General features: G+C 42.4%; 1 protein-coding gene across 2 annotated transcripts in view; it reads right to left on the reverse strand.

Annotated features, from left to right (window-relative positions):
• Positions 1–1,411: 1,411 nt before the first annotated feature.
• Positions 1,412–12,989, reverse strand: part of COG4 (component of oligomeric golgi complex 4) — an 873,278-nt gene continuing 861,700 nt past the window's right edge. For both annotated transcript variants that reach the window (XM_044081315.1, XM_044081318.1), the window contains one exon: positions 1,412–1,555. In XM_044081315.1, the coding sequence (XP_043937250.1) occupies positions 1,421–1,555 (135 nt within the window). In that variant the 3' untranslated portion in view covers positions 1,412–1,420. The remainder of the gene's footprint in view (positions 1,556–12,989) is intronic.

Genomic DNA, 12,989 nt, shown 5'->3' on the forward strand with positions numbered 1-12,989 from the left:
CTTTTGGATGTCCGTCTTCCTGCACATGCCCCATGAACACTATGACATGACCACAGCCCAGAAGAGATAAGCACATGTTCTGATACAATTGCTGCATATCTTGCACCCTTCTCTCGAGTAGATGCCATACGGCAGTTGAGCTGGACAGTGTCCCTCCCCCTAGGATGAGTACGGGGGAATCAGTCAGTCATTCCCATCCTCCAATTTCTGGTTCTTCTGCCACCTGAGATACTAATTGATCTCAGGTCATTTGATTCAGAGGCAGAGCTTCATCACTGCAAATGGTTGCTAGCTCTTGAAGAAGCAGCAATTTACCACCACTCATTCATATCAGACTGTCCCCTTTCCCTTCACCTACAGGATTAGAACCTCTATAAACCTCTGCCCATTTCTATTTAAGTTCTGTTACCACCATACCAGAATGATCGATCACTGTGTCAGAAAAAAAACAACAAAAGTTTCCCAGCCCTGCATTACTTGTTATAACCTACAACACTGTTGGGGGGCAACTTATTTCCAGCAGCCTGGGAACTTAAAGCCATCAGAGTTATACACACAAATGTAATCCCCCCATTCTTCCACCCAGCTAGTTTTCTTGGTCATGTCACCTCATCACTGTTAACTCACAATTATTTTAAACAGGGAGAACCAGTCAGATGCCATTCTATACTTAAAGGAAGTACCCCTAACGACGGGATGGAGACTTCCACTAACATTTAGAAAGTGCATTGGATATGGATGCAGAATAATATCTTCCAACCTGTCATGCATCACAATCACACACACAGTACAAAGACCCTTATTTTTAAAAAGCCAAGGCGTGTGTTACAGAAAAAAGAACGGGAGCATTCATGTGTGTGGATGTGCATTAGCATATACATATATAGAACACATACATACATATTTTTATATATGTATGTATATTACATACTCACGTACGTTGCATATGTACAATATACTCACATGCACACACATTGTTAATGTTATTAATCAGTGTACCCAAATAAAGATTTCCTATACACAAGACATAATGTAAAGAAGCAATTTACATACTTTACAGGATGAAAAAATGCATATAGGGCTCATTAGAGTTCCATTTAGCTCAAATATTGAAGCTCCTCACCCAACTCCTCCCAGTCTGATATCCCTAAGAAATGATATCATGAATTCAGAAACCTCTAAGGAAGATCCCTTCTACAGAATACTTCCATGAACTGAGAAACAAACCAACTGCAAAACCAACCAATTACTCAGAATAAAAAAAATAGCTAACATTAGAAAGAAGCCAACTGCATTGTTTGCTTCAGGCCTAAAATCTACCAGCATCTCTGGTGCATGTTGGTTTGGCACACCTTTTTCCAAGCTGGTTTATCACAAATGTCAATGAGCACACTGCACTGCACTATGGTCCTTTCTCTCACTACAACCGCAGCCTTTTAATATCCTCGCTTCTGAAGTCTGTCCTGAGAGCTAGCACCTGTCGGACTTCAGCTGGAGTCAGACGCCATGTGAGTGGTCCAGAATTAGGACCCCAGTAATCCAAGATCTCCGTTACCTAGAAAGAGAAAGATAATACAACATAAACCCTCCTTGACTTTGCTTAGTTTCACTGTAAACAAAAATCAGTCTTTTTTTTTTTTTTTTTTAAACATCTCTTATATCAGTGTTGCTTACTAAATACAGAAATGACATCAAAGAGAAGCATCACAACTTCAGTCTGTACAATGTAATTAGCAAAGTGTATGGTTAAATGTTGTTCAGCATGAAACTCTGTATAATGTATCATTGGATTACATGCAGCAGTGACAAAACTGATAATTTAGTGCTGACTGCCAAAACACAACACATCCATTCCATCAGCTCTCTTGTGCTACTGCAGAATGTATAGCTGCAGAAGGCACTCACCATGTCAGTAAATAAACATCTTTAATTGTGTTCTGCAGTATCAATAAAATACAGGTGATATCAGTATAGCTGACCATTAAAAGAAACTCTTTACAGGAGTTGCTGCTTCCTTTCTTTTTGTCCTAAAATAACAGCTTTTGGATCAAAGATGTAAGCAAAGCAAGAGTTATTTACTTACCACATTGACAGACCTGGATGAACAGATCTTTGCTTGGTAACAGGAGGACTAATGCCAGCAGGAATTGGGACAGCATGGCAACTAAATCCTTCCCAGACTACTATATCCCTTCCCTTATCCCATAATCTACTACTACAAAAGGCCTTTCTTTCCAAAACTCTGCTATGCTTCAAACAATAGACAGAAGCTAAACATAAGCATCCAGGCAAACAAAGCAAAAAAGAGGGTGGATATGTCACCACAGATGGACGTGGTCATCAACACAGTATAGCTGTGCAAGTTACACTCATCTATGATGATAGATATTAGAGTTTTTCACTACTGCAGTAGTGTCACTCGTCTAGTCAGGAAACAGACGAGACTTTGTAGGTTCTGTTCAAGCAACTTTATTATGTACAAACACATCAGGACTGAGCCTTTATAAATTTAACATAGATAAACTTATAAACAAACTAGCTATTACACTCATACATGCTTACTCTATGGCTGCACTAACAAAATGGCACTAAACCTAGCACATGCTGACTATTTATATGCACGTTCAGTCTTTGGAACGCTTCTTAAAGATAAGCACACCTATTCCATTCTACATCCTCCTCCTTTGAGAAATAAATCATATAGTGTTGATGACATTAATCAACATGCAATCAATATGCAATCAATATAAATAATTCTTTGCCATGCAATTTATACAGAACTAAACACATATACACAATTATATTCAGGTTGCTGCGTATTTCACACTAGGTCTGGAAATATGACCAAATCGTGTGACATAGAAATTGGAATCGGGTCTAGCAACTGGAACTGTCTCTGCTGAATGTTCAACTTTTGGGACATCAGGAACATCATCAGGACTGGAAGTAGAGGTTAAGACACATTCTGCAACAGGAACACTGTCTGGATTGCTCTGAGATCTACAGTCTGTATCACAGGAACAATGCTGAAATATAAATTCTTCTACAGGAAAAATATGCAATTTCTCCTGTACTCCACACCCTCAGATTCTACGAAGTAGGATCTTGGTTCGGCACATATACCTGTTACTTGACCAATCCGGTCAAAACCTTTTGCCATTTGTATCCTCACTGTCTCTCCTCCTTTCAATGGACGAAGAAATATGCTTGATTTATCATAGCTGTACTTCTGGAAAGAATGCTTTCTGAATAGTTGAGCTCTAATTGTCCTGTTGTTCTTAGCTTTAAGCCAAAACAAATTGGAGGTGATAGACAATGTTGTTCTGGTTTGCCTAGATAACAGTCTCTGAGCAGGCAAGCGAAGTATATCGTCACGGGATATGTTTCTGAGATTAAGCAAATTCAAAAAGACATCGGTATTGCATTGTACTCTGCAGTGCACGTTCAGCTAGTCCATTTGAATGTGGATATTCTGGCCTACTAGTAACATGTACAAAGTCCCATTCTTTTGCAAATTTCTGAAATAACGGACTAGTTAATAGAGTACCATTGTCAGAAATAATGGACTGAGAAATGGCGTTTCAACTTAGTAATAAGAGTAGTGGACGTTAGGTTGGGTAGTAAATCAAGCTCAAAACAGTACAAATAAGAGTCTACCAATACCAAGTAATGCTGATTGCTCCACTTGAATATATCAGTAGCTACTGTTGACCAAGGTAGTTCAGGAACTTGACTTAGCTTGAAGTGGTTCTCTCTGCAAATGCGGTTTAGCACTATTCAATACTGAAGAAGAAGAAAGTACTTTATCAATGTCTTTTGCTAGAAAGGGCCAAAATACTAGTCCTCTCGACCTTCTTTTGGTAGATTTGGAACCTGGGTGACCACAATGCAAAATCTGGATATATTCATGTAAGGAAGCAGGAACAACAATTTTAGCACCTTTGACAACAATGCCATCTTCCATCAACATCTCATCTCGGTAAGGAAAATAAGTTTGCACTTCAGGTTGTACACTAGATTGCTTTGATGGCCATCCAACATTAATGTAGTGTTTGAGCTTTTGCAAAACTGGATCTTTGTATGATCTCTCAGCTCATCAAGGCTTGTGGTACAAAAATTACGCACTTCCATGACAAAGTTAAAATTCTCTGCATGAAGCTGTTCCAGGGTACTTCTGGGCTATCTGGATAAGGTATCAGACAGATAAATATGTTTGCCTTTTGTATAGACCATTTTGCAGTTGTCCTTTTGCAATTTGAGCATCACTCTTTGTAATCTCACTGGAGCTGAATGTATAGGCTTCTTTAAAATAGTAACTAAATGTTGGTGATCAATTTCAATCTGAAAAGCTTGACCATACATATAATCATGAAACTTTGAACATGCAAACAATATTGCCAAAAGATCTTTCTCGATTTGAGCATACTGCATTTCGGTTTGGTAAGAGTTCTGGATACATAGGCTGCTGGTCTGCCTTCTTGTAGAATGACTGTGCCAAGACCAAATTTTGAAGCATCACAGGAAAGTGTGACTGGTCTATTGACATCATAGTATCTTAACTTAGGTGGAGTGGCAATTTTCTGCTTAAGGTCTTCAAATGCTTTTTGGTGCTGTTCCAACCACGGCCATGTAACATTCTTGCGCGTTAGCTCTCTCAAAGGTGCTGTCAACTCAATGAAGTCTGGAATAAACTTGCCTACATAGTTGACCATACCAAGAAAATGTTGTAGAGCTTGAACATTATCTGGTATTGACATCTCTAGAATGGCTGCTTGCTTGGACAGGTCTGCTTGCAAATCAGTGCTGGTAAATAAATGACCTACACGCGTAACTTCTGGTAGTCTGAATTTGCACTTCAGAGGATTGAGCTTCAAGTTCACTTCACGTGCTCTGTCTAGAACTCTCTTAAGGTTTCTGTCATGCTCTGCTTCACCATTGCCTCCAACCAATAAATCATCTACTATTCTGGCACAAGGGTAACCTGAAAAAATTTGTTCCACTTGAGAGAAAAAAAAAACAGTGGCATTCGATATTAGGGCTGCGAACTCCTCAAATGTACATATTGGATGATGCGGTCTCTTTAATGCTTTGTTCAAATCTCTTGGGTCAATACATATTGTGATTTTGTCTGAGCCTTTTTTGTGGGCTGCTACCATGGACAACACCCATTCAGTTGGTTCTGTGATTGGACAAATCACATCTTGCTGCACCATTTTATCCAAATGAGCCTTGACTTTATTCTGCATAGCTATCGGGACCTTTCTTGCTGGCCTGACCACTGGACGGACCTCTGGGTCATTGAAAACATCAGCATATTCTGAGAAAATAGCTTCTGTAAAATTGGAACTAGGAGACATTCTTATGTGATGTAATTCTTTGTTAAAAAAAAAGCAGATTCATTCTCAAACGGTCTCTGAGACCCAATAATGACTGCACAGGTCTTCAAACTACACAGATTAACATGTTGTAACAGTTCCTTGCCAAATAATATGAAAGCACTACTGAACCTTCGGTTTGAATTTCTTCACCTGCATAAGCAACAAGTTTCACACAGCTAGTCATACTGAGTTATTCATTTTAGGAAAAGTACCTGCTGATATAACGCTAAACTTTGAACCAGTGTCTACTTTGAGCTCAGTGGATTTACCATTGATCTGGACAGTACAAAATACTTCATTTTTTGTCAAGAAATTTACTGCATCAACCTTCTCACCAATTACTGATACACCATCTATAGAGAAAGTGGACTGATGCAATTCCACTTGAACAGTTTGCTTTTTTGAGTGACCCTTTACAACTGTGTGAGGTTTATTTGATTTGCAAAACTTTTGAAAGTGGTTCCATTTTTTACACTTGTGGCATTGCTGACCAATGCTAAGTAGTTTTCTCTTTTAGACTCATGATTTGCACAATTGCGACAGTTAAAGCTGGATTTGGGTTTTGATGACTCACGCCTGTACTGCACTGAGCATGCTCCTTTCTTAGAACTTGCTGGAAAACTATGTGGTTTCCCTGGTGAACCAGCAGAGGCTGTGGCTGCCATGTGCTTAGGCCTGCTTTTGCTTGCCATGTGTTGCATACTGTCTACATTTGATCTGGAGCCTGCTGAAACTATACTCATCACTTGCAAGCATAGTTGTGTGCCTTTTTGTAACTTCATGGATTTGGGAAATCTCAATAGCTTTATTCAAGGTTAAATCACCGTCATAATGTAAAATCTTTCTCACTGCAGCACTGTTAATACCACACACGAGCCTGTCCTTCATCAACTCATCTTTTAAATCACCAAACCGACAAATTTTAGCTTTGTTTCTCAGGTCAGTTATATAAGCTGCAAAAGTTTCCCCTGGTTTCTGATCTCTTGTGTAAAACAAATAGCTCTCTAATGCAATATTTGTCTGGAGGTTATACATTTCCCTGAATTTACACTTCATACACTCGGGGATCTTCCCCTGATTCAGCCTGTACAACAATATGACGATTTTCACCTTCTCCCTCATATATTGCTGTTGCATACACAAATGAACATTCTCTTTCAATGGCCTCTGACCCAGCTAGGTTTAGCAAAATGAATGCCCTGGTGCGAACATCTTTGTCAGAATAAGCTGCTTGTATAAAAATATGCTCAAATATTCTTCAATTCTTTGCAATATTCTGATCAAACACAAGTGGTGTGGCCTTTCAAAATCTGTCTGCCATACTAACACATACCACTGACGGCTTTTGCAAATGTGCACAAGCATACACACATACACATATGCCAGAAATTTATACCAGTACATGTAATTTCACCCAATAGCACAACAAGCCCCCAAATAACTGAACTTTGCTAAACATGTCTCTCGGGCACTGTAATACTCTTGAAATTACTGTACTGCAAGAAATCACCTCTTATCAGTGTAAGAAACATTTCAAAATAACTGCACTGTGCGAATGAACTGGGCATAAGAAGCCTGGAGTAAGAAACATTTCGAAGTAATTGCACTTTGCAAATAAACAGTACACAGCACACTGAAACTTCCCCAAAATGGCAGTATTTTGCTAAATAACTCTTTACAGTGCAAGAAACACACTGTAATGGTGGCAGTTTGTGACAAACCCAGCACAAGAAACTTTTTGAAATGGCTGTATTTGACTGCACTTTATGAAATAGTTGCACTTTGCGCACAAATAAACTCTTCAAAATAAAGGCACAGTAATAAGTACACACTAAGCACTTCTACACACTGAGATATTTCGAATAAAAAAAAAAAGTTATGTACTCACCATAACGTTCAATCTGAGTTGTTGCTTTTTATTTGTCTTTAACCATCGGGAATATGGATCCGGTACAGATCCAAATCGGCTGCATTTTCTAGCATCGGGTCCAAACGCCAAGCTCCTCCCCTACCCATAATGCCCCGGTCTCCCACCTCCCCTCAGATCGGGTTTGCTACAGATCGTAGTATCTCAGCCTAACCACATGCCTAAACCCCTAGCATTATCACCCCTTAGCTCACTAAAGAAAAAAGGGTCATCAGAATAGGGGGCTATGTCTCTTCCATCCAGTCCACTACACAGCCCACATAAGGCAGGGGGAAGGAGGGAGGGACGATTGAAGACAAATGAAAAGCAACAACTCAGATGGAACGTTATGGTGAGTACATAAATTTTTTATCTGAAGTTGTTGCTTTCATTTGGTCTTCAACCTGTGGGACAGAGTCCCCAGCTACCAATGAACCCGGGAGGTCCTCATGGAACGATGTTCCAGAGCACAGCTGAGCCAAAGGATGCCCTGCCTCTGGAAAGAAGATCCAACTTGTAATGCAAAATGAACGTATGTGATGACGCCCAAGTAGCTGCTAAGCAAATGTCAGCTAAGGAAACCCTAGACCAAAAAGCTGCAGAAGTAGATACACCCCTGGTAGAATGTGCCCTGACATGTCCAGATGGGGAGAAACCTTTGGTTCGACAGGCAAACATAATGCACTCAGAGATCCAATAAGTAATAGTTACCTTCAATACTGTTTTTCCTAAGAAAGGCTTAGAAAAGTTAACAAGCTGTTCAGACTTATGAATGGATTTTGTTCTGTGTAAATAGAAATGCAGTTGTTTGTGAACACCAAGCAAGTGCATTTTATACTCTCCCTTATTCTGGAAATTAGGAAATAAGTCAAGGAGAATCATGACCTGGTTAATGTTAGATTCTGATGCTACTTTTGTTAGTAATGAGAGATTCGACTTTAGAGAAACCCTTTATGAAACACCATGTAAGAGGGTTTGACAGATAAAGCCTGGATCTAAGAAATTCTCTTGGCCGAGGTAATAGCAACTAATAAAACCGTCTTCCAAGACAGGAACTGCAAGTCAGCCATAGCTGCACGTTCAAAAGGGGGAGAAACCAAAACTTGCAGAACTAAGGTAAGATCCCAAGGGGGCATTGGGTCCTTGACTGGAGGCCGAAGTAAAAAGGTGCCTTTCAAAAAGTTGTTACAAAGTTTGGAAGAAGCCAAAAAAGCTGAATTCTCTCCTATGTGAAAACTGGATATCGCTGCCAATTGGACATTTACTGTGAAGAAACTAGCACCATGACTGAAAATATCTGCCAAAAACTCAAAAATGGCAGAGACTACAGCAGTAAAGGGGTCCAGATCATGTTGAGGCCCATAAAGAAAAATACCACCACTTACTGGAATAGACCTTCCTGCTGGAAGACTTGTGAGCCGCTACCAAAATCATCTTGACCAGAGAAGACAGCCTGGGAGTCCTAACTATCACTGGAACTGAAGCAACCAAGCCGTGACCTTCATGCTGGCTAAATCTGGGTGTGGGATCCCTGAGGGATGCGTGATCAGATCCAAGACTGGATCTAGTGTTCAAGGAGGACACATAGCATGAAACCACAGAGAAGGGAACCAAACCTGGTGAGGCCAGAATGGGACAATGAGGATCATTAAGCTCCCCAGCTATCAAGCTTTCTGAATGGATTTTGGAATTAGAGGGTATGGAGGATAAGTATACAGTAGACCAGAGGGCCAGGCATGAACTAGAGCGTCTCTGGGGGACTCCCCCAGAAGGGGGTTCAGAGCAAAATACTCACTGCACTTCACGTTGGAAGGAGAGGCAAAGAGATCCCAGCAAGGCTGACCCCACTTTAGAAAGATCTGTTCTGCTACTGAAGGATTCAGAGACCGCTTGTAAGGCATTAGGATAGATTTGCTGAGCCTGTCCGCAAGTATGTTTGACCTCCCCAGAATGTGCATTGCCACCATAAATTGGCCAGAGGAGATTACCTACTTCCACATTCTCATGGCTTTGCGACAAAGGGTGTAAGATCTGGTTTCTCCCTGTTTGTTGATGTACCAGACTACAGACATATAGTCTGCCTGGATGGCAATAGTCCCTTAGAGAAGATGGGCATGTAGAGCTTGCAATGCTAACAGCACTGCCCTCATCTCCAGGACAATGATATGCAGATGGGTCTCCAGGGAAGACCATGTGCCTTGGATTGTCCTTCCCATGCAATATCCCGACACCCTAGCAGGGAGGTGTCTGTGGTCACCGAGGCAGGAAGAATAAATGGACGGCCCTAAAGAAGATCTGGGGACTGAAGCCACCAGAGAAGCAAATCCCTGCATGCTTGAGATAACCGAACCGGATGAGACAAGGGCAGGTTTCATAGGTTGATACTAGGCTATCAGCCCTAGGGCCTATACAAGCCTAGCCATAACAATTCCCTGGCTATTTCTTCCCACACTATTTACTTCCTTGGACCCCTGTCTAGCAGGGCGACTGACGTGATCCCGGGGTGAATTTCCTTTCTCCCATCCAATCGTCAAGGTTCCTTTTGAAGAGGGCCAAAGAGGCACCCTGCTTGACATGTATGGACAATCTATTCCAGAGTTTGGGGAGTCTCTGGGTCAGGAACCTATCCCTCCAGCATGTTTTGTTTATTGTGGTGACAAGGTTTAGATCCCTGGAGTGTGTGGCTCTGAGGGATTGGGATTTCTTTAAGTGTAGCATATCCAACAGCTCTAGGTTTGACATGGCCTTGTATGATAAGCAGAGAATGCCTCTGAGTAGACGATATGTGACAGAGTATAGCTGGAGTTTTTTTAAGGCGGTCAGCGTAGGGCATCTGCTTTAGGCCTGCGATTCTTTTAGTGAGGTATTTCTGCGGCCTTTCCAGTTGTTGCAGATGTCTTGAGAGGTACATACCAAACGGGGCGTTGTATTCTATAATGGGTCTAATGAGGGATGAGTACAGTGGGGCAATGACCTCCTTTTTTCTGGATGAAAAGCCCTTAGTGATGAGGCACATAGGATTTCCTGACTGTTGTGGTGATGTGGTTATCGAAGGAGAGACCACTGTCCACCTGTGTCCCTAAGTCTTTTATCACACTTTCGGTGTTTAGTGTACTGCCACCTATATGGTAATTCACGGGTACATGTTTTTTCCCAAAGAGGATAACTATACATTTCTTGGTATTGAGCTTACACTGGGGGCAGTGGTGAGCCCAAAGGGGAGAACTCTGAACTGATAATAACTGGCTTCCAGCCAGAATCGGAGGAATGGAGAACGTCTGTGCATCTTGATGTGATAGTGCAGGTCTTGGAGTTCCACAAAGCATATCCAGGTCTACTAAGGACCAATGGACTGCCAGAGTCCACTGGAGAACCCTCATGTGCAGGTGAGATACTGGAATAAGGGTAATCGTGGTAGCCATGTACACCAACACCTGAGGAACTGAATCTGCAGGGGGACACTGTTTGAATAATGCAACTGATATGACATCGGAGGGATAACAGTCGATCCAGGGTTAGTAATGTCTTGCTTTGGATAGTACCCAAGCGAGCCCCAATGTAATCTAGAATTTGAACTGGTACCAATAGAGATTTGTTGAGATCGACTGTTATACTGAGGTGGTGAGCTATCTTCACAATGGGATCCCTGGCTTGACACAGAAGATGCCTGGAGGGAGTGGAAAGGAGACAGTCATCCAGGTAGGAAAAGACCTGCAGCCACAGATGAGCCGCCATTACTGCCATCACTTTGGTGAACACCCTGGGGGCAGTGGTGAGCCCAAAGGGGAGAACTCTGAACTGATAATGACCGGCTTCCAGCCAGAATCAGAGGAACGGAGAACGTCTGTGCATCTTGATGTGATAGTATGGGTCTTGGGAGTTCCACAAAGCATATCCAGTCATTCATCCACAGAAAGGGCAGAATGGATTGGAGTGTGACCATCTGAAACTTTGTCTTGGCAGCTGACATGTTTAACACTGAAAGATCCATGATGGGTCTTAAGTTTCCTGTTTTCTTTGGCACTAATAAAACCTGGAATAGATGTCTGATCCGGACTTGTCTGGGGGGGGATGAGCTGGATGACTCGCCTTTCAAGCAGCGTAAAAATTTCTACTGCTGCCTGCGCCCATTGCGCGGGTGGGATGTATGGGAGAGATTTTGGGGAGAGGGGGGGGTGAAAGAAGCCGTTGAGTATCCTCTGGATATGATCTGCAACACCCAACGATCATTTGTGATAGACTCCCAGGCCATTGGGTGAAGAGAAAGACACCCCCCCCCAACTGCCTCCAGAGACGTGCAGTCAAGCAACTCTTCAGGGCTGCTGTGAGGGTCTGCCCGGGAGAAAATCCTGAGACCCTTGGTTCCTTGGGTCCCCTCTGGGGGAAGACGAGTCCCAAGTGTAGTGAGAAAAACCCTGAGACTTTTGGAACCACATCTTCTCCCCATGCTGATTCCTGGAAAAGGATTGTTGCGGGGTTGAGAAGTGAATCTCAACAGCAGACAGGGTCTTCCCATCTTTCTTGCTCTGAACCAAGGTGTCTCTAACGGTCTTACCAAAGAGTGTGGAACTGTCAAAGGGGGACATTCGTAAATGATGCCTTGAAGGGCTCCGAGAAAGCACAAAACCGGGGCCAGGTGCCAAATGGCTACGTCTGTTTCAGCCCCCCTAGAGGCGCTTTCAGTTGCACGTGACAGGAGCCTCATGGAAATGTTGGAAATTGTGGTAAGGGTGGCCATATGGGAGGAGAAAGTACAGTTGTGTACACTTACCATAAACGTAGATGTTAGAGTGTATTCACTGTTGCAGTCATTACAACTGGGTTATCATGCTAGCAGGCTACCCCTCAGTCGGCCTGAATTCCAAAGTCTAGGTCCGGCATCGGTTCCTGTCGCCTCTTCCCTGACGTCAGTGCACCAGGGGTATAAAAAGATGCAGCCGACACCATTTTCTTCAGTTTTTCTTGCCCCAGATGTCAGGTGCCCTCAAAGGGTAGGCTATAAATATGTCAATAAAACATGCATGCACCAAAGTATATATATTTTGCCTTCATCTACAAGCAAATACACCACATAGGTTGTATAGAATAGAGAAGTACAGATAAGTTCCAGCAAAGAAATGGGGGATGGCAGGTGGGTAACCTGGACTGCAACAGTGAATACACTCTAACATCTACATCTATGGTAAGTGTACACAACTGTACTATGTTCTTCGTGTTTCACTGTTGCAGTCATTACAATTGGGTTGAATCCCAAAGCTAAGGTTGGGAGGCTGGAGCTAAATAGCATTAGGAGTGGCTATTAGGCCCTGCAGGACTGCAGTGACAAAGCCTGCCCTGGATTTAGAGTAGAGTGGTAGGTGATAGTGCTTTGTGAAGGTGTGCACTGAACTCCAAGTAGCAGCCTCTAAAATGTCTTTGGTTGGTACTCCCCTGAGGAAGGCTGCTGAAGTGGATGCTGCTTTGGTAGAATGTGGCCTAATGCCCTTAGGTACTGGCTTGCCATGTTGTGAATAGCAGAAACGAATGCAGTGGCCTATCCACTTTGAAATAGTCTGCTTTGAGATAGCCTTTCCTTGTGATCCTGCAGCATATTCCACTAGTAATTGCTCTGTCTTTCTGAAAGCTTTGGTTCTGTTCAAATAGAAGCGTAGCTGTCTGTGTATGTCCAAAGAATGCAGAATTGTCTCCCCCTTATTCTGTGGGTT

The sequence above is a fragment of the Protopterus annectens genome, chromosome 8.part0 (genome assembly GCF_019279795.1).
Source record: "Protopterus annectens isolate FY-2018-M chromosome 8.part0, PAN1.0, whole genome shotgun sequence".
NCBI lineage: Eukaryota > Metazoa > Chordata > Ceratodontiformes > Protopteridae > Protopterus > Protopterus annectens.